This window comes from Aulonocara stuartgranti (assembly GCF_965226115.1).
Source record: "Aulonocara stuartgranti genome assembly, chromosome: 1".
In the NCBI taxonomy this organism is placed as follows: domain Eukaryota; kingdom Metazoa; phylum Chordata; class Actinopteri; order Cichliformes; family Cichlidae; genus Aulonocara; species Aulonocara stuartgranti.
The window spans coordinates 29,165,145-29,186,820 of NC_138939.1; the positions used below are offsets into that span (position 1 = coordinate 29,165,145).

General features: G+C 41.1%; 1 protein-coding gene across 1 annotated transcript in view; it reads left to right on the forward strand.

The window, feature by feature from the left end:
* Nucleotides 1-407: 407 nt before the first annotated feature.
* Nucleotides 408-21,676, forward strand: part of LOC309705609 (mothers against decapentaplegic homolog 3) — a 29,261-nt gene continuing 7,992 nt past the window's right edge. Inside the window, exons 1-2 of the mRNA XM_082531521.1 lie at nucleotides 408-1,083; nucleotides 21,476-21,669. Coding sequence (XP_082387647.1) covers nucleotides 881-1,083; nucleotides 21,476-21,669 — 397 coding nt within the window. The 5' untranslated portion in view covers nucleotides 408-880. The remainder of the gene's footprint in view (nucleotides 1,084-21,475; nucleotides 21,670-21,676) is intronic.

Here is a 21,676-nt window from a genome sequence, read left to right on the forward strand (position 1 = left end):
ACAGTCTAAACTGAAACACAACAGAGCCAACGTTTTTTTATTTTATTTAGACAGCTCCACTGTCCTATACAGCCTACTGAAACAAAAGAAAAACAGAAGGAAAACAAGGACCTAATTTCATCAGAAATTTTGAAGTGAAGTCACATGCAAAAGAACAAAAACTGCCCAGTGTTACATAACTAAATCAAGTGATCTGTTGTGACTGCTTATTTAGACACAGCCACGTGGAGGTTTATCAGCAATAACAGGGAAAAGGATGGAGATTGCGCAATATCAGCGAAACACATTTGGCCAGCTGCTCACACTGGCCTTTCATGGGTCTGCTGTGCAGTCTAAAGTCTGAATTGAGACTCTCAGCAGCAGCTCATGCATTTGCATTTGATGCAGACTCTTAGCAGACTTCAGTCGGAGGCTCCAGCACCCGCGGATGACTCTGAACTTAACCAAAAACTTTGCTCGTGGAAGGCTAGAGCATTCAGAGACGTAAAAAACCTATCACGACGCTTTCGTTTCTGCCTTAGAGCTAGCGACGCAGTTTTGGGTGTGAGTCAAGTGAGGTGTGTTTAGACTAGCTCTGGGCTGAAAGAGTGCAGACGGAACTAGGTTTTCTGGCGGAGTAGCACTAAATCCACAGCGCAACAGACTACCGGTGCACAGTTCACGGCTGAGCTCGAGACAGACGGAGCGAGTCCGCTAAAAGTGGTCGGTGCGACTCCGAGATGTGTTTTGTGTGACATTAAAAACAACAACAACAGCAGCAGTTTGTCTTTACTCCCGTCGTCTCCACTACTCGGAGCGCTTTAGGGACAATTGTTCCTCCGTGTTTTTTCCAAACTGACGGACTTCTCGACACTGGACTGACTTCAGCTGAACTCAAAAGATGTCAATTTTGCCTTTCACTCCCCCCATTGTCAAACGACTTTTGGGCTGGAAGAAGGGAGAGCAGAACGGCCAGGAGGAGAAGTGGTGTGAAAAAGCGGTGAAGAGCCTGGTGAAGAAGCTGAAGAAGACGGGACAACTGGACGAACTGGAGAAAGCCATCACCACCCAGAATATCAACACGAAATGCATCACTATACCGCGGTAAGGAGAGTTTGAGCGTTGACCGTGAAATCAGCATCCTAGCTAGCTGTACACTTAGTAGCTTCCCCGGGGGGTTATTACTTCAGCTGATTTCATTACAGCTTTGTTACAGAAAACTCAAAAAGGTTTCTTCCCTGGTTTCTGTCATCCTCGGCGCCTTGCACATGTATGGCATCATTGCTCGACTTGAGAAGTTGACATTTCCACTTCCTTTCTGGCGTCAATATTTCAAACTGTTGATTTCCTTTACGTGTTTATTGTGCAGCAACATGGTGGCTAAGGTGCTGCTTAACGAGCTAGCGTTGGACCATGAGCAGAGCTAGCAGATCATGTCTGAAACATCTCGGTGGCGAGCTGCTGGGGCATCATGCTGTCATCGTGTGCACACTTCACTTTAAGCGAGCAGCCTTCAGCACTTTCTTATTATCACATCAGCATTCAGCTGAGGGTGTTTTGCTGAGAATAAAAAGGGTACAGTCCATGCATTAACTAGCCAGCAGAGCACATGCAGTGCAAAAGCATTAATGGAGTCCAAGTTATATAACTTGGCCTTAATCTGGGACGCTTTCTAGCGTTCTTAGTGCGTAGGCGAGCCCGTGGAGCTGGCTTCTTCTTGCTCTGTCTGCACAGCCATTTGTCCATCAACACATTATTTAGAACAAATAACCAACAGTGGCATTTGTCAGTAAATCACAGCTGGTAGCTTCTGTGAGTCACTTCTCTCCTGAGCAGTCATTCTCCTCCCTCGATGAGAGGCTGTGCTTGTAAAAGCCTCTGAGGTGCACAATGTAAACACAAATCATGGATTTTACCCCTGCCACTCTTTAAAATGTATGTGTGGTATTACTGCAGTGTTGATTTTTCAAGTAACTCTCAGTTGCCGGTTGTTTTAGTACACCTTAATCCACCCAATGAGCAGAGATTAACTGATTCGTCAACTTGAAAGTTCTTGTCCGTTACATGGATAATCAATTTGAGTCATTTTGCATACTCACATGTGTCAGCTTACGTGATGTGGTTTTTAAGGGGCATCCCTTTAAGATAAGATACTTGGCATATAATTAACACCCGTGTCAGTAATAAAAAGCTTTGTCAGTATCTACAGATGGAGAATGCCTCCAGTCTGTTGTGCAGAAGAAGCGAGTAGTCTGCAGCCTCCAAAATAGCTATAAAGAGCCTGTTACACGTCCCTATAACAGTTCTAAAAACTGAACATGATACATTTTGCTTTGGAGATGTCATATCAAATTGAATTAGTTTTAACCAGGTCCAACTGCAGCGAAAGAAAATGGATGGATGGACAGGTGGAACTTGTATTAAAAGTACAGTGTGTGCTCACATGTATTTTACTTCTTCTGCTTTCTCCACTTTTACAACTAAACTCTCCAGACCTTTGCTTGCATCTGCAAAATCTCACTAGTGTTTGTGGGCTATTCAGATTTAATAGCATACTGTCAGATGAAAATTGAGCCTCAGTGGGGCACTCCCACATTCTTCATTGCCACAAGTGTGCATATCACGGCTTGCACAGGCCTGGGCCAGCGTTCAGAATTAAGCCTACCCAGAAAGTTAAATAATGTTTGTCATGATCCAGGTTTCATATTTCCCACCACTAATGCAGAAGGGAAGAGGTGGAGTGCATTAAGATGACCCCAGATCAGAGCTGGCTGTCAGTGTTGGCTAACAGAGTCCCTGGAGAGCTGCTGTTTCTATTAATTCCCCCACGTTTTGGCTTGCTGACAGCAGCTGCTTGCATGTTCAGGCCTGTCCACAGGGAGGTCAGCTTCTATCTCTCTGACACATGAACTCCCTGTTCAAGCTCATTGCTACCCGTCTTAATGGTGGTTTGCAGTGATGCTGAGTCGAAGGAAGCGGGCTCTGTGTATATTGATTGAATCAATAGTTGTATATGGTGGGGGAATAGCAGGAAAATTATATCACATCTCAGTGGTGTACATTGAGATAGAGTTATGGGGAAAGAAAGGATCAGATCTCAGCGGGCCAAGTGACAGAATATTATATTGAAATCTCAAGGCAATTTTTTTTTTCCTGTCGTGTCAAGAACACTTATTTCTTTTTGTGTATGTGAGTTTGGTCTGTCAGATGAATCTTCGAATCAGCTGGGGAGCTTTGGGAAAGACTAGTTGTTTTTGAATGGCTGCAATCTGCTAGATAACACTAGCACACAATTACAGGACTATCTGTGGAAACTGTATAACAGCTTGGTGAGTTTGGTGGTTAAGTTATTTTTGGGTTGGAGGTCATTGACGTGGTCAGTGGGGCTGCATGTAGGTGTAGGTGTGCCTTTATCTTATGAAAAAAACATTAGTCATGTTCCCAGTTGAGGTCAAAACAAAGTATTGCAGGCTTTGACTGTTACTCAGAGAGTGCCATTGCTCTACTTGCCTTTTAGTGGTTTTTGACAATGAGCAGCTTTACTCATTTAAGACGTAAGTAAAAGTTTAAACCTCTGTCCAAGTTCAAGCCTGACTCATTCAGCAACGAGCAGCTGTGGTACTGACCTACCCTCTTCTTTTCTCCATTGGCCCTATTAAAGTCCTGTCTTCCTGTGAGCTGTAAACTTGGGTTAGCCGAAAACACTAGTGTGTAAAGTGCGTCAAGCCACTATGAGTTTCTAATGCATGAGGGAAGGATGTGTAGTGTGACAGCCTGCTGTGTGAGTGTGACAAGATGACTAACAGATGTGTGTCCTGTTGTTTACCAAGACCTGTATCTATAAACAGGAGCCAAGTTGTGTTTCCGTTATACCAGGATAAACTGGGAGCAGAGTTAAATATAGTTACAAAGTCAGTATTGGGAGGAGGTCAGGTTGGTTGGATAGGTCAACAAAACCTCAGGCTTTGAGACCAAACATGTACGTATGCTTCCTGTTTCCTAAGCGTAGTAAATGTCGTTTTTCTTTTTTCTTTTCCTGAGTTATGGCCATGATTGTTTCCTAACGTCAACCAAGATTACGTAGGCTTTTTAGCCTTAAGGAAGTAGTTACTTTACCCAGACCACATTTTTAAAGCAAACTATTACATTTCACATTTTAACCTAAATCCCTGACCTTTTGCCAACCCTAACCAGGTCACGTTTTTTTCTCTCAAACTCCAACCATAGTGGTGTCCATTCTTGAGTGGTTTTCTGTTCAGAGAAGTGACTTGTTTTGTAACTGTTTTGGGAGACACTACCACATTTCACCCCCCCCCCCCCAAATGAAAAAACTTTGTCAACCATTGCCACACAGTCAAACTTAGTGTAAACATTTAAACTTAAAGTTTTTGAGGGTGAATTTTAGGTGCAGGTAATTGAGAGGCAGTGGTTGAGCAAGTCAAACAGTTGCAAACAGTGTAACAAAAAATGCCATATTGATTAAAAACAATATAATCTCTTCCTGTACCTCCTTTAGAGATATATATTTATAGAAGGTATAAAAAAGGACATTGCTACCATAAGGTCACCTATTGGTTGCTTTAAACCCTTTTTGAAGCCTTTTGAGTGTTTCCTTCATTGCTATCTTGGTTGCAAAAAAAACCAAAACAAAACAGATGTGATGAGGACAGGGGGTCTAACTATGGTACTACACACTCACAGGCTACTTTGCATAAATCATGGTGAAGTATAGAAAACTCTGTTCTTGTCATCTATGACTGGGAATCCATTCATAAACTAGAGAACACCAATGTATATAATTCCATACCCTAAATTAGCTGTTACTTTGAAATTTATTATTACTACAGCGTCCTTTTTTTTAAATTTGTTTTATTTGTGTTTTTTATGGATTGCATAGATTAGTCTACAAGCAAACAGTTGACCTTCACCACACACCATTTTTGCTGTTGTGAATAGGAGGATCTCTGAGACAGACCTTAGAGATGGACTGTCTTCTGTAAATACTAATGTGTGACTGTCAGTTAGGGCAACCACTAATAACTGTTGCCGTGTTGATCAATCTCTTAATGTTTTGGTTACTCAAGTAATTAAGATGATTTTTAAAATGATAGAAATAACAAAGATACACTTTGTTTGTGCAGTCCGAGTTGACACTTTCAGATAGGTTTTGTTTAGAAGCGTATAGCATATAGATTATAATAAAATAAATGAAATTAAGACAAAAAGTGTTGGTTTTTGGGAAGCTGGAATCAGATATCGGCTTGAAGTTTTTTGAAATGACCAATTATACAAGTTGTCATTGGAGGAATCAGTAGTTCCTGTAAGTACAGTATAATGTGTGAACTAATCACAAACAAAACTTGTAGAAGATACTGTGCTGCTTTTGACCTGATTGTACTTTGTGTATGATAGTTGTTGTGACAATAGGTAGACAACATCACACTAACTCAATCTGTTGTCTAGTTGTTTGTGCCAAATGTTTAATAATTATGACACAATCATGCACCTGTGCATATAGGGTCTGTCATGTGTGAACAGAGGTAACTTTTCAATGACAAAACTTAATGGGAGTTAAATATTCCTTAGAAAGACACACTCATCAAAGTTGCGTCTTCTGTGTGTGTGCTTAAAAATATATATTTGGGGTTAATGAGTTCCAACAGTTGCACACTGGCATCAAAAAGACATTGAGACATTTTCCATTGTCTTAATATCATGTGTGATACGTGTACTGTGGACAGTGAGTTTTATATTCACAGAGCCTGGGGAAGTGGATTCCTCACCTTTTATCTTAATTTTCTCTGACTTTGTGCAAGGGGTGGTGAGAGGGTTTGTCTTATGTACACACATCTCTCCTGGCACTAAGGTTACAGTCTGACTCACACTGCATGTTGGGGCAGGAGGGAGTGTAGGATCTTCAAGTTCAGATGTAAAAGATGGGATAAAATGAGAAAGACAGGGACTGGACCAAGAGTGAGAAGGACTGCATCCACACTGCTGTTTCTTTATACATCACTGTTGAAAGTACTTCAACAATACAGTTCTTGATTAAGGAAATTCATTTTGTTGACTTTTGTCAGACCATCATGTTTTCCACCTTATCAGTGTGCAGCAGTTATGTAAAGATGGCTTTGTGATCCACATCAGCAGAATTTAATCCTGAAATGTAGACTGAAAACAAACAGATTTACTTTTGCTGTATACTTGGTGTCTTTTTATATTTGCTACTTTTGGTTAATAGTCCTTCCGGTTAGTCAATAGAATTAAAGCAGTATTTATTTTTTGCCTCATTATAAAAGCTGTGGACACTTGCACTGAAAGAGAGATGTAGAGGGAAAAAAAGTGCAGAAGAGAAGTATGGAATTCCCAGTGTTGCAAGGAAGTTGTTGTTATAATGGGGAAAATGTGCTTTAATGAGGGAAGATGAGACATTAATGGGTGAACAAAAACACAGTTGACAAATGAAAAAAGTATAAAAGTAGAAGGTAACAGAAAGTCAAGGGTTGAGATGAAAGACACTGAGGAAGCAGTCTCTTTGGCAAGCTGCAGCGTCTTGAATTCTCAGGCTTATCAGAGGGAGACAGTGGTTAGTGGGATTCACACACACACACACAAAAAAAATATACCGGCTAATAGATGAAATAGAACTGGTTTGTTTACCTTCTAGACAGCATTTGAACATCAAAAGAGATGTCTGCATGTGTCTGGATGACAGACTAGACTTCATTAAATGCACACTGACACACACTGCCAAACTCATACAGTGTGCACCTCGGCCCTGTCATGTCATTGTGCTGTTGTCATATTCAGAGTTAATTTTGTCTCATTCAAATCATCTGGTGATTTTGTAAGCGTAGGCCAGTGTCACTACAGAGGAGCAAGCATGTTGATGATCAGTCCGATGTGTCTGAGGTGGGAGCACAAAAGTGAAAACATAATGAGCCTTCGTGGTTTGGGATCTTGTCTGTTAGAGAGAGATGTGGTGCAGTTTTAAAGTGAAACAACAACAGAGCTGGTATTTGCTCATTCTTGTGCTAATTATATGAGCAGAGCAGGTAAAACTACTCTAGAAGCGTGCTAAAAGCACTTTATGGACGTGTCTTAAACAACTTTACTGCTGCACACTTTGCAAAGATGATATGGAGCTGCCAGACACCTGAGCAGAACCAGGGAGATCTTTTCATGAAATTAGCAGTCAGTATGTTGCTTCATAATAAAAGTTTGAGTGCACAGCTACCTTCCAGAATACAAAGCACGCCAGGCTACAGAATTGTGCAGTACATTTTTCCCTCCTACAAACAACCTGTCCAGAGTTCTTTGGGACTGGATTAAGTAAGACAGCTAAAATAACTAAAGCTGAATGGACTTGAGCCTCTTATGAAGGTTCTGGTTGTTCTATTCTGCACTTTAGTGTGATTGCCTGCTCAATGAAATCGCAGCACAGGGGAAACCCTAACTAAAGGGCATGAGTGTGAAAGCACCCACAGAGGTTTGTGCCTGCTAAACCTTTGTTTTGGTAGTTCCGTTCTGATTCCTCTCGTTCTCAAATAATAATTTTGTAATTTTCTGTTTATTTAGCTACTTATATTCTCACATAATCAAATCAACTGTGTGGTTTGTATAATTTCAGAACTGTAAGAAGTTCATCTTTTTTTATGCAATTAAAAATCCAACCCCGCCTCAAGGAAATCAAACTTTTTAGAAAGTTATGAGAATGAAGAACACCAAGTTTTCAAGGTAGGAAGCTGAAAGCTAAAATGACAAATGAATGTAAAACATTAGATTGATATTGTAGGCGTGATTTAACAAAATGCGTCATCACTTTGTTAAATGAGCACACACACTTTGTCATTCACTTTCATGTCAAGTATCACACCTGGGTCACCCGAGACAGTGTTGTTCAACAGGACTCTGTTCAAGACGGGTCACAGAGAGTTTATGTGTGTTGTCTGTCTGTGTGTGGTTGGCGTCTCTAATGACAGTGACAAGTCTGCTTCTTCAGGATTGGGTTCAGGATTCCTGTCATTGTTTGATTTACTTGACTGAAAGGGATTGCTGCTGTGAGTCATGACTGAAGTCTGTTTGTAGACAGTAGTAACTGTGTTGTTGTGCTTACTTTGTTTGGACCTTAAAAACAAAAGAGTTTAGTGTCCTCGCTACTGTTGGACAGTAATTTCTTAGTTAAGTCACATGGTGATGTCATCCTAATATTGTTGCATTTTTGTTGAGGGTATCATTGGTTGTACAAACAATAACAGAATTTATTTAAGATCCTGATCAATTATAAGTCTAGTGTATATGCCATGCCTGAAGCTTGGTGTTCATCGTGCTTCTGTTTTCTGTTCCTTCAAAGGAAATAAACAGAATACTGACTGTAGAATTCAGGCTACTTAACCATACGTTAATAGATATAAATATATTTATGCCATTGTACATGACTCTGTGTGCGTGTGTGCATGTAGTTAGTCAGCTTAGAGGAATGCTCTTTCAGACTGCTGGGGCCTTGAGGAGGGTGTGGGCTGCTGTTTGGTTTGTGGCTTGCACCACGGGTGGAAGGGTTAGAGAGACAGCTCTGCCTCGACTTGGCCCTAGCCTGTCTCACTATCTGCGGGGGAGTGCACATGCAGAAACACACACACACACACAGACGTGTTCTCCAGACAACAAATGCGCCTTTGTGCTCCACTGGCCACTGCCACCACCACTGCTGCCGCTGCTGCTGCTTCAGGTGCTAGGGTAAAGCTGGGTATGTGGGGGAAGGTCAGCTGATTGGAAGGAGTAGGGGTTTTTAAGCAGGGAGAGGAAGTACAGGTGAAAGTCATAAAATACAGAAATTACGCAATGACTTTTCAAGGAGGTTGTGTGATAAGTGTTTCTTACTGAAGTTGCCATAGTCGTTCAGGACTTGCTGAAAACACAAGAAACAGGAAAGAAACATGAGTCTTTCTTGGCCACAGGGCCACAATTTGTAAGGTTTGATAGGCTGAAACATTTTATCACGATAAGCGGTGACTGTGAGGTCTTCTTACACTTTACTGTCAATGACACCTGAAATAGTGACACGAGAAACTTTGGGCAGAAACATGATAAGAAATGCTTTAGATATTGTATCGTGTGTCTAGATGGATATATTATGCTATAATTGTACCAAGTGTTGGGAAATGATTATATGTCTTGATGCATTCTCAATCATCCAGGAAAGTAAATCTCCAAAAGTTGGTTCTGTTCATCTGTAGCGTTTTGTGGGAGAAATGTTTCGTCACTCATCCAAGTGACTTCTTCAGTCTCAGCTGACTGCAGTTTTCCCCAATCTTATAAACAGTACATTTGCATAATGACTGAAACCAGTCCACTGATGGAACAATGGGCTGGGAGGTCAGTTCCTTAATCTTAATTATGCAAATTCTCATGACCATTGATCAACAACCACTGACCAAAACCCACTGATCAATGGCCATGAGTACCATTCACAGAGAGTTGGGGAATGGCTGCAATCACAGCATTGTGAGATGGCGAAAGATGTACCCTTAGGGCCCCTCCTCGATTCAGAGATGGACTTTCCCTTTTCACGTAAATGGCCTCCTTGACTCCGCGCTCAAACCAGCGTTCCTCCCTGTCCAAGATGTGTACATCCTCATCCTTGAAATAGTGTCCACTGGCCTGTAGGTGTAAATAGACTGCAGAGTCCTGGCCTGACGAGGTAGCTCTTTTGTGTGGGTGAAGAATTTGTCTGACAGACAGCTCACCCGAACAGAGACAAAACATCCTTGCTAAAGGGAATTTTGCTGTCACACTGAGACAAATCCCGCTAGTGGAGCTGATCACAGCCACAGAAACAGCAATTTGCAACAACAATATTGCAGAAGTGGAAGCAGAGCAACTATGGAAAGTTTCGGCCTGTCTCAGCAATGCAAAGCCCCCAGCATCCAACATCACCATGGAGGAGAGGAAGGCACTCACATCACTTAGTGATGACAACAACATTATCATCCTTCCGGCAGACAAGGGTAGGTGCACAGTATTGCTAAACCAGAAAGACTATCATGAGAAAATTTTGTCACTACTCAGTGATGAAAATACTTATGAGCCCCTGAAACGAGACCCAGGAAGTGGCTACAGGAAGAGGGTGATAGACTATCTGAAGCAGTTGGAACAAGACCTGGGTGAAAATCAAATCTACGCATCAAATTCACCAGGGAGGATATGAAAAGTGGCAGGTTAGCCTTCTTAGACTGTGAGATTTCCATCAGTAATGGGGGACATCTAAAAGCTGATGTGTACCGTAAACCTACACATACGGATCGGTATCTAAGGTTTGACTCTCATCATCCACTGGCGTACAAACTGGGTGTCATTACGACGCTACAATACAGAGCGAACACCATCCCCACTGACACAGCGGCCAGGGAGGCAGAAGAACACCACATCAAGAAGGCCCTGAGTAAATGTGGTTATCCCAGCTGGACTTTTGTCAAAGCTGGAAAGGCACCTAAAGAAAGCTCCAGCCGATCCAGGAGAGAAGGACAACCGCTGCCCAAGCGAAAACCTGTAGTGATCCTGTATGTATCAGGAGTATCAGAGCAGTTGAGACGCATTTTTTCTAAAAGTCTCTGTGGCTTTTAAACCCCCAAAACACGCTGCGCCAAAAACTGGTCCACCCCAAGGATCGGATCCCCCGACACAAACTGAGTAACATAGTGTACGCTGTTAAGTGCCAAGAGGATTGCCAGGATTTATACATCGGGGAAACCAAACAACCTCTGGCGAAGCGGATGGCACAACACAGAAGAGCTACCTCGTCAGGCCAGGACTCTGCAGTCTGTTTACATCTACAGGCCAGCGGACACTCTTTCAAGGATGAGGATGTACACATCTTGGACAGGGAGGAACGCTGGTTTGAGCACGGAGTCAAGGAGGCCATTTACGTGAAAAGGGAAAGACCATCTCTGAATCGAGGAGGGGGCCTAAGGGTACATCTTTCGCCATCTTACAATGAATTCTAATCGAAAGCCTAATAAAGAATAAGCAGTCAGGATAACAGACAAATATCCAGCATCTTTTAAACAATTCTGACATGTATGAATTCGAGCACACAGGTTTCTAACTTTGGCGAGGAAAGCATCCAGGGTTCACGGCACACACATGCACCGTAATGACCTTAATTTATCTTAGTTACCCAGTTCTGAGCTTTAATTATATCATCATTTGGATTTTTGCCACTGAAGAATCAACAAGTTAAGGTCAGTTGTGAAATTTGTGAATTTTTTTTTATAGTGGAAATTTCTCTTTGAGGGATATCAGGCTGACACAGCATGGGGGTATGTTTTTAAGAATAAACATTAATTTTTCATGAGAGGTAAACCAGCCTACACTCTGCCCTTCCCTACGAAAAAATGCAACTAGACTGTAGAGAGAAATTTATTGATGACTTGCATCTGGAATATTCTCTGTAATTCATCATCATGCTTCAGAAAGAGAGAGACATACTGCTCTGCTCATTGACTGTTTGCAGTAAAACTAATGGCTCCCAGTCCTCCATTGTCTCCCCAGATTTTTGGAGTCCAGACTCTGTTATTTGTCGTCTAGCCCTGCCAGTCGTTTGTCTGCTGGTTTTGTATTTCACTTTAGGCCCTCCTTCACTGGTCCCAGCACACTTCAGCCCTATGATATCACCTATGGGCCAGACACCCCCTCCTTTCCTCCTTCCTCCACCTTTGTTAGAAATAGAGAAGTCTGATGGCTTTTCCAGAGAGAGTGGGAGGTTGGTGTGTGTCTTTGTGTGTTTTTCCGCCCGAGCCTCATCACTGCTGGACTGCTGCAAGTCCATATATGTTTAGACATCAGTGATTAAATGTATGTAAACTAAAGCATTTGGATGAAGACAAACTCAACTCAAGAAAAAGGTCATTTACAGCAATTTCTGATTGTTCACTTAATTGTTTAAGCTATAAAATGTCTTGTTTTGTAGCTCAAACCACTTTGCAAAACATGAAAGTTACCAGACTTTACAACCCATGAATGTTCAGAGACTTAGCTTGAAACTGAAATAACTGGTCAGCTATGAAATTAGTTAGCTAACACATTTCTATTTGTTGACTAAAAAATTATTATTTCAGCTGTACTAAGTACACTATTTAATTCAATTCTATTTTATTTATATAGCGCCAAATCACAACATAAGTCGCCTCAAGGCGCTTCATAGATTCAGAGAAAAACCCAACAATCATATGACCCCCTATGAGCAAGCACTTTGGCAACAGTGGGAAGGAAAAACTCCCTTTTAACAGGAAGAAACCTCCGGCAGAACCAGGCTCAGGGAGGGGCGGCCATCTGCTGCGACCGGTTGGGGTGAGAGAAGGAAGACAGGATAAAAGACATGCTGTGGAAGGGAGACAGAGGTTAATAACAGATTTAGTCTTGATTTAAAAAAAACAAAAAAACCCATGGTGAAATCTGTTTCTGTAGTTTTTTTTTTTTTTAAATTTGCAGCTGACAGTTGTTTTAGCAAACCAGAATAGATTAACCAACCACAGAAAGTATTATGTGGCAAGTAGGGTCAGATGATATCAGGATATGTAAAGTAAAATAAGGAAAACTTTTTGCAGAAGTGTTGCAATACCTCTAATGTCGACACAGTTCACATGGTTGCATATATTGTGTTTATCTGGATGATTAGAGCATATCCACTACTGGAGAGATTGGGACTTAATTATCCCAGTCCAAATTTGAAATATCTTCCATGTGAACACTGGAGGTTGTTGCATTATTGCTGATGTGGAGATGGTGGCAGAGAAACTGGGCATCTCAGTTATACATGAACTTCTCTTCCAAACTCTACAGTGATCCAGAATCGCTGCTTTTCTTACTTTATAATATTGCCTGCCCCGGTCATGTTGTGAGCTGTATTTTTAGCAGTTGGCATAAGTTTTTCAGGACATTAGTAACCACACTCTCAAGGAATACCATTGTGCACATGTGGGCTTGTAGTTCAAACAAGTATATTAGTGAACTAGCAATATGTCTGTGAAGGTTCTCAGTCATCCAGGTCATCGTAGTCAAAGGAGCTTGCAAAGAAAAGCGTCTGGACTTCTTTAAGTTACTTGAAGATGTTTCACCTCTCATCCGAGAAGCTTCTTCAGTTCTAAGGTCAAATGGTGGAGAGTCCCAGATATAAACCTAGTGGGAGTATCCCCCCACAGAGGGACAAAGGACCCCCTGATGATCATCTAATCGTCTGAGCCAAGGTGTGAAACTGGGTGTGGGTCCCAATCAGCCAGAGTTTCGGGTGAACTAGCAATTTAGAAATTTGTTATTCTGGATGATCCTTCGTGGATTATTTAATTTTCTTTCAGTTATCTAAAAGATAATGCTGCATTCTCCCTCGTATCGGCTGGCATTGGCCAAGGAAGACAAAGAGACTTTACAAAGAGGTTGGTTGCAGAGACAGTCCAGATTGTAACCAACTTTATTTTCCCAGTTGTGTTATGTTGTTGACTCTGTGTGATTCTGCAGTTTCAGATCCTTAAACTGTTGGGATAGTGAAGGATTAATCTGTGATGACGCTTGCACAGAAACAGCTACTACAGGGAAAAGCAAATTAAACAATTTTTCGCTTCATCACAGGGCTAACAAAAAATTATTTAAAGGTCACAGACTGCTGAGTTAGTCGTGTCTAACCGAAGGTAGAATTGGTGAATGATTTGTCTCTTTACATGTTGTTGTTGTTGTTGTTGTTGTTGGAAGGCACCAGCCTCTGCTAAATGTCACCAGATTGTAGCCCTGTTGGTCGGGGTTCAACAGACTGGCCACAGACTTTATGAAAGGCACAAAGGCCATATCAGCCCAATAGCCCCTCACCCCCACCGCCCTCATCCCGCACTCAGCACTGCAATGGAGGCTGTGAGATCAGGATAGTGGGACAGACGGAGGAGAAGGAAAGGGGGGGTTTAGGGGTTCAGTCACAGACACTCTGAGCTACCCTGAGCTGTTGAGATGGTCTGGCAGACCTGTTGTGCAGCTGCAGCCCTCCTTTCTTTATCCATCACCCACTTTGTCCTCTACCCTTGCATGCTTTTAAAGGACAGACTGTGACTGATCCTGATCTTTGTGATGTGTTTGCAGGCACCTTAAAATGGTGAAAATATTCTACTTTTAAAGTTAAACATGCAAGTTTAGTTACATAGTTAATAACCAGCATTGGATGAGAACAATTTTTTCTCCAAGGCCTTCAGTTTCTAACTGTATGTGCTGGCATCTTCTTAGCGAGGTAAGGCTTTCAGTAAGAGAGTAAAAAAAGTCCATGTTAAGCCCACAAGGAAGGCGTGTGTGTGTTCAACACTTCTCGGACTGTTGCCAGCCTGGACACACACACAGTGTATATGTTTGTGTCTCTGAGCGTAACTGGGTATGCCTCAGGGTGTTTGTTTTGCCCCCTCCCCCTTCCCCAGCTTAGTGAAGCTCAATCTGCTCTGTCTGAGTCAGCCAAAAGCGCACATATTCAAAATTTATGTATGTACTAACCTTCACAGCCACTAACATCTGCTTATATTTTTTTTTTATTTCACTACTTTTGCTACACTGGCAAATGCTAAATTAATGCATACTTCAAATGTAAAGTTACCTTAATTATTTTATATCCCTTCTGTTCTTACATTTCTCTGTACGTGTGTCCATCTGTGGAGCTCTACCATTCACGCAAACATACATGCTGGATGGATGTAAAGCTCATGTTCAGTCTCAGCTTTGGATCATGAGCCAAAACGATGTTGACACATTTACCCCTCTGGCAAAAATCTATACCTATTTATCCCTTTATTTTTAGACATCAGTTCCGGTCTATATTCTGAGATCAACATCAGCTTGCATGAAAAAACACAAATATTGCCCCAGATTTCATGGGGCAATATTTGGGGCAGGCGAACTGTAGGCAAAGGAAGAATACATATGGATCTGAATCACTTTATTTTAAATTTTGTGCTCCAGGATTGGCCTTGCTGAAGGAAATGCTCCCCCTCTGAAGTTAACTTTCAGCTGAATTTAGTTTTCTTTTTAGATAATTGAATTATTACACAGCCAATGTTTTTTTTGTTTTTTTTTTTTTTTTAAAGAACCAAAAATCCATTATAATTTTTTCATTGTACTTCCTTCAATAGAAACCTGATTTGAGGATTTTCTTGATTATGTTATGTAACAGCAAAATATACACCCACTGGTTTTATTTGATTTTTTAAAAAGAGTTATCTAATACTTAATGTAGTTGATAGATTTAAGAAATCTTAGCCATTTTTAACAAAATTTTATTTAAAATTTAAGGTCAAATTAACCTGTAGAGCTAGAACTTGATAACCAGGCCAATCAATCATGGCTTTTCAGGGGTAGGCAACTCCAGGCCTCAAGTGCCGGTGTCCTGCAGGTTTTAGATGTGTCCTTGATCAAACACAGCTGATTCAAATGGCTAAATTACCTCCTCAACATGTCTTGAAGTTCTCCAGGGGGCTGGTAATGAAATAATCATTTGATTCAGGTGTGTTGACACAGGGTGAGATCTAAAACCTGCAGGACACCGGCACTCGAGGCCTGGCGTTGCCTACCCCTGGTTTATAGCATTATGGTATTGGATATACTGTAAAAATAGAATTATGTTGTGATATATTGTTAAATGTGACTCCCCTAGCTTTGGATGCATTCACTGTCAATAATGCTATTCATTCATTTTAAGTGCCCATGTTCACTTTTTCAATTCACATTTTGGTTTTGTAGATAAAATCAGTCAGTGCTGATTTGATTAGTTTCTGATCCTGTAGAGAGAAGCTGAAGAGTGAAAAATGTCCTGTATAAAGTCTTGAAGGCCCCACCCATGGACTTCAGATCTTCAGTTTGGAACACACACGCAGAGGTCAGCCCAGCTGGGAATTTGGGGTCATGATTATTCTCCCCTCAGCTACCTCCTGCCTCATGTCTGGAGTATTTTGAGGTCCAGATCATTTTTTTTTTTTCTTCAATATCTGAGGTTGGCTGTTTAAATAGAGCTACTACTGCCACTAAACAACAAACTGAGGCTTGATGGTTTCACAGGAGTGGTTTTTGCTGTCAGAGCAGGGTTTCTCATTTGTCTCATTCAGTGGGCCATCGTAAATCTCTGAAGTGAGTCACTCTCATTGAGCAGGATATAATGTGTCTTGACTTGTCTCATACGCAATACTGTCTGTTGCTGATAGCGTTGGTTTACGTTTAAATCATACAAACACCTTTGTAGGAGAGTTAGTTGACCTTGCCTGTCAGCAGTGCAGAGTAATGATCTAATGCTTGTTTACCCTCAGTTGTTCATCTGCTAAAGAAGAGTTTGCTGATCCTATTCGCTGACCTTTGTTCAAGTAAAATTCAACCTGGATCCCTTGTTTATTGTTAATAATTTATATAAAAACTGTGGAATGTGAGCTTTTTGTTCCGGGTTTAGAAGAAGCGAAAGGGTTGAGAACCACAGAGTTGAGCTCAGTAGCTATCGTGGACTAAATGATTCATCACAGTTTGAAGTACACTGACTGTGATTTGGTGCTCTCCCACATGTATAACCTATCTGACTTACTCTTCATGCAGAAACTGGGTGATAAACTCTCTGGTGTAGTAATAGAGATAGTGAGAGCTGTGCCCATATAAGTAATTCACTGATTAATTTGGTAATTAAACAGCAGATCAGGTGACAAAGAAATTACTTTCTTTTATGTGGAAATTGATGTTAGACATAGATATAATCATTTATGATGTAATGGACTATAATGATGTGGTGAGTGTGGTGTTTGGCTGAGGTGCAGCTCTGCATAGACTGTTTGTGGCAAAGAGAAAAAACACTGGGGAGTTTATTTCTTAATTTACAGCCTGTAACAGCAAGAGGGCATCAAGTCTCAGTTAATGTTGTTGATGGGTAGCAAAGATTGATGCAAACTAACGTGATTAGTGGATATACACTATCAGTCAAAAGTCTGGACACGCCTTCTCATTTAATGTTTTTTTATTTATTTTTATTAGTTTCTACATTATAGATGCGTACTAAAGACACCAAATGTATGAAGCAAGATATATGGAATTATGTAGCAAAGAAAAAATTGATTAACTCTAAAAATGCCGTATATTTTATATCTTCAAAGTAGCAGCCCTTTGCTTTGTTGACAGTGCTGCAAACCTTTGGCGGACTCTCAATGACCTTCATGATGTAGTCACCTGAAATGGGTTTTCACTTCACAGGTGTGCCTTGTCAGGGTTTATTTGTGGAATTTCTTGCCTTCTTAATGGAGTTGGGAACATCAGTTGTGTGTTGTGCAGAAGTCAGGTTGGTAAACAGCTGACAGCCCTATTTGACAAGTGCAAGAATCCCTGTTATGGCCAGAACCAATCAGCCATTTCAGGTGACTACCTCATGAAGCACATCGAGAGAATGCCAAGAGTGTGCAAAGCAGTAATCAAAGCTTTTGACTGGCAGTGTAGGTGGGCAGAAACTTGACAAGTGAAACAGCATCAACTCACAACTACTGCCAGATATGGTTTAGTATTACTCTTTTAAATCTCTTGCTTCATTTTTCTTTGAGGTGTATTTGTATGTATTTGTAAAACAGCTGGCAGCAGTAGTAGGTTCATACATTTCAGTTACTAACTAAACAGTTGTAGCTTCTGTATTTGGAAAAAAAATTCCCCAGTGCCTGAGTATGCTTGAGTAGGAGGTCAACTTAGACCAGGATGGACTTGGCACAAACTTTGATCTGCATCTGATTTCAGTTCTTGGTTGGGAGGTGTTGAGGCTCCTGTCAACAAATCGTGCATTTTTAAATGAGAGGTCTCGGGCCTAGGTGGGAGATAATTGTCCTGGTTATCCAGGCTGATTTGCCCTGTGTCTTATTGAGCAGAGGAGAGTTCAATATGAATCTCTTTCTCCGGCCTCTGTGAATGTAAGTTGTGATTACACATTTCTAGTACATATGTGCCCACTCCAGGTCAGGGATGAGTTACTACTACAGATGGAGGAGTTGGGGTATCTTAGGGTCTTGTTCACAAAAGAGGGGAGAGTGGTGCTTGAGATTGACAGAAAGATTGGAGCGATGCTGTATCAGTTTCGTTATGGTGAAGAGAAAGATGAGCATAAAAATGAACCTGTTGATTTACTGGTCAGTCTATGCCTCAACTGTGGTCACAAGCTCTTAGTAACTGAAAGAACAAGGTCGTGGATCCAAGCTTCAGAAATGGGTGTCCTTTAAAGGTGGCAGGGCTCTCCCTTAGTGACCCATTGAAGAGCTCGGTCATTCGGCTCAGCGTAAAACAGCTGCTCCTCCACATTAAAAGAACCCAGTTGAGGTGGTATGGGCCTCTGGTAGGATGCCTCCTACTGGTGGTCAGTGCTGGGAGAAAAGTTATTTAGTGGCACATGTAACAACCACAAGATCATCATCTCAACACAAATCAGCAATTGCACTGTCTATAGCAGTAGGAAAATCTATGTTACACGTCTAAATAAAACTGGTTAGTTTATACAACATTGTATCATCCAGCCTTTTAACTTCAGGGTGCTAAATCAGGATGACGTAGAGCCATAAAAAAGTGTTATTCCTACACCAAAAGCCATGTGCACTTTAAATATAGAGTAGAAGCCAGTGTTAAAAGTTATATTAAGGGTGTTTTCACAGCTATAGTTTGTTTACTCTGGTTTTAATCAGTTGATGAGTTTGTGAACTTGTAGCTTTTCCTTATGATTTGGTTTGTTTTCACACAAGAAAATTCCAAGTGGACTCCAAGCAAACCAAAATGTGTCACTACAGACCGCCTGAAAATGTTCGGCATGCTTATTGGCCAGATGTGAGCACTAGTGTTTTTTCACAAAAGACATAGCATGCCAGCTCATAGTTTAATTCTAAGTTTTTCATTATGTCTCTCAGTAATGACTAAAAGCCTGCTTGACATTTTCTTCTTGTCCTGACTTTTATTACTTCACTCCTTTTTTCTTTCTGGTTTATAAACTGTTGCTTTTGTAACTGTTTATAAACCGTGTCCATGGACTCACAATGTCCATGTCACTGAGACATTGTTCAGCACATATATACTATAAATCAAATAACTTCAACTGACTATTAGTTAATGCCTGCCTATACATAGGTGATGTCACTTGTAATTACTGCAGTATAAAGTCATATACCCTTTTCCTGGTTGAAGTTATTACTGTGGCTGATATATTATTATACATTATAACTATTTTCTTATTTAAAAAAACCCAAACAAAACTGAATGGAAACGGGGACAGTAAGTAGGGCACCAAATGACCAGTAGATTTTGTATGTCTGTCTGAGCCCACACAGTCCCACCCACCCAGTAGCAGACATACCAGTGACATCACATCAGCCCTCTCTCACGATTCAACACATCCACAGTGAAAAATGTCACATTCACGTGCCTACATGTGAATGTGGTTTCCTTGTAGATGCACTTTCCATGCATTTCCTTCATGTCATCATCACTGTTGGTTAATTTACAGTGATTCACTATTTCAGCATAAGCTCTGTGTAACATTAAGTTTTTCCCAAGTTGTTTATTGAATGAGGGTGCGTGGTTAAGTTGTTTAATAGAGGTCTAACAGCAGTCTAAGTGACTTCTTGATGCGTGGCTTTATGCAGTATGGTAAAAGGAAGCAGCCACAATAAGTCATGACAATAAATGCCAACACAGGAAAACCGCAAAAGAAAAGAGGAACTGTGTTTGCAAGCAGACCCCCATAGAATCAAGATTATGCAAAATCTGGCTTAACATTACTATAGATTGCTATATAGCTTTGATAAACAGGTTCTTTCAGCTGCTCTCTTGTTCAGGGGTTGCTCCAGCACACTTGAATTGGCAGATCTTTACACCGGATGCTTTTCTGGTCACAATCCTGCCGGGGATAGATTCCTCCAAAAAGGGGATCTTTTACATGTTGGGTGTTAAACAGTGCACTGTGGAGTCACCCACTATAGATCTTGTTGACTAAATGAAAACTGGTATATTCAGAAAGCAATATTGAACAAATGGTTTTCTATTCAATTTGCATAGTAACCCAGAGATCTTTGTTTGCTGTTTAAATTGCCAGGTCTTTGTAATTTTCTATGTTTAATTCTCAACACTTTTTAAAAATAAAGTTTTAGAAGTTATTTGATCAGACATTTGCTTCGTTTCATAGCTCTCGACTTCTGCATGGGAAACAATAAAAGCTTCTGTCGTTGCTTTCCCAGTTCCAGTATGATACCAGTATCTTGGTTTTGGGTATCTGCCAATACACACCACATCACACCATACACCATTCACTTGCCCGATGTGCCGTGGTTGACCTAGATGAGGCTCAACTGAGCTTTCCGCAGTTGGGCGTGGCCTTGTTTTTATTTAGAGAGTCATATTTGTCCTTCTAAAGGGCTTTATCTTAAGCCTTTGACCCTTACTCTGTGTGAGAGAGTGAGTGGGTGGGACACAGAAAATGAGGGGACGTATGTGACTGCTGCCTCTTGCGTAAGATGTTGTGCAGGGTTTTTTAGTTTTGTTTTGGAGGTTTTTTTGTTTGTTTGTTTTTTTCCCCTCTGTCAAGGGTTATTGTGCTCCAAGATTACAGCCTTTAACCTTATTATGACAGTCCACAATGTCAAACTGTCGCTCATTACTATCTGCCGGCCTAAATCATCATCCTGCCAGAAGCATGCCAGATGAGTGCAGATGTTATACAACACAATGAAATTCCTTTTAAACATACTGTAATGTCATTGCCGATTGTTTATTATTAGACATGACCTCATATCGCCTCTGCACTAACAGCTGGGACCCTCGTCATGGGGAAGTAGTTGCATAGCACAGTAGTGAGCACCAAATCCAGCATTTGATAACATTTAGAGGACAGAGCAGCGTACAGTGAATTTTTGCTTGAAAACCAGTTTAAAAAAAGAAGAAATATATTTTAGTTGTTCAGGACTGTCAAGGCAAAGACTGTATACCCATAATTTGGATATCATCAAGTACCAAAAATACTGTAACAATTAATCAAAAGGAGCGGTGTCACACAATTACTACTTGATGACAACAATGGATGAGAATATTTAATTTTAGGTTCATGAATTTGTTTTTATAAACAAAAGGTCACAGCAGGGGAAGGGACAGGTGGATCAAACCGTAACCAGCCTCAGAGTGGTAGTACCGACATAGCCCTTTCAGAAAAATGACATCAGAGCCAGATGCTATCAAGAAACAAATTCAGCAGTTCTTCTTTTTAGTAACTATTCTATTTTCTGTTTTCAGTTGGAGGTTTCAGATATTTTTCTGCTGGCAAGTATAAGGTCGTGCCCAGGCACACTTCCCTCTCATTTTAGTCACAACACACACTCTGACACGCAGCAGAAAACAATATAAGCCTACACAAAAAGAAAAAAAAAAAGCGGTGGATAACTGGAAAGTCAAACCAAATGTCTCAAACTTATGCTTCTTCCTCTTCGTGTATTTACAGATCTTTGGATGGCCGTCTTCAAGTTTCCCACAGAAAAGGTCTGCCCCACGTCATCTACTGCCGTCTGTGGCGCTGGCCCGACCTGCAGTCCCACCACGAGCTGCGGGCGGTGGAGCTGTGCGAGTACGCCTTCCACACGAAGAAGGATGAAGTGTGTGTCAACCCATACCACTATCAGAGAGTAGAGACACCAGGTATGAC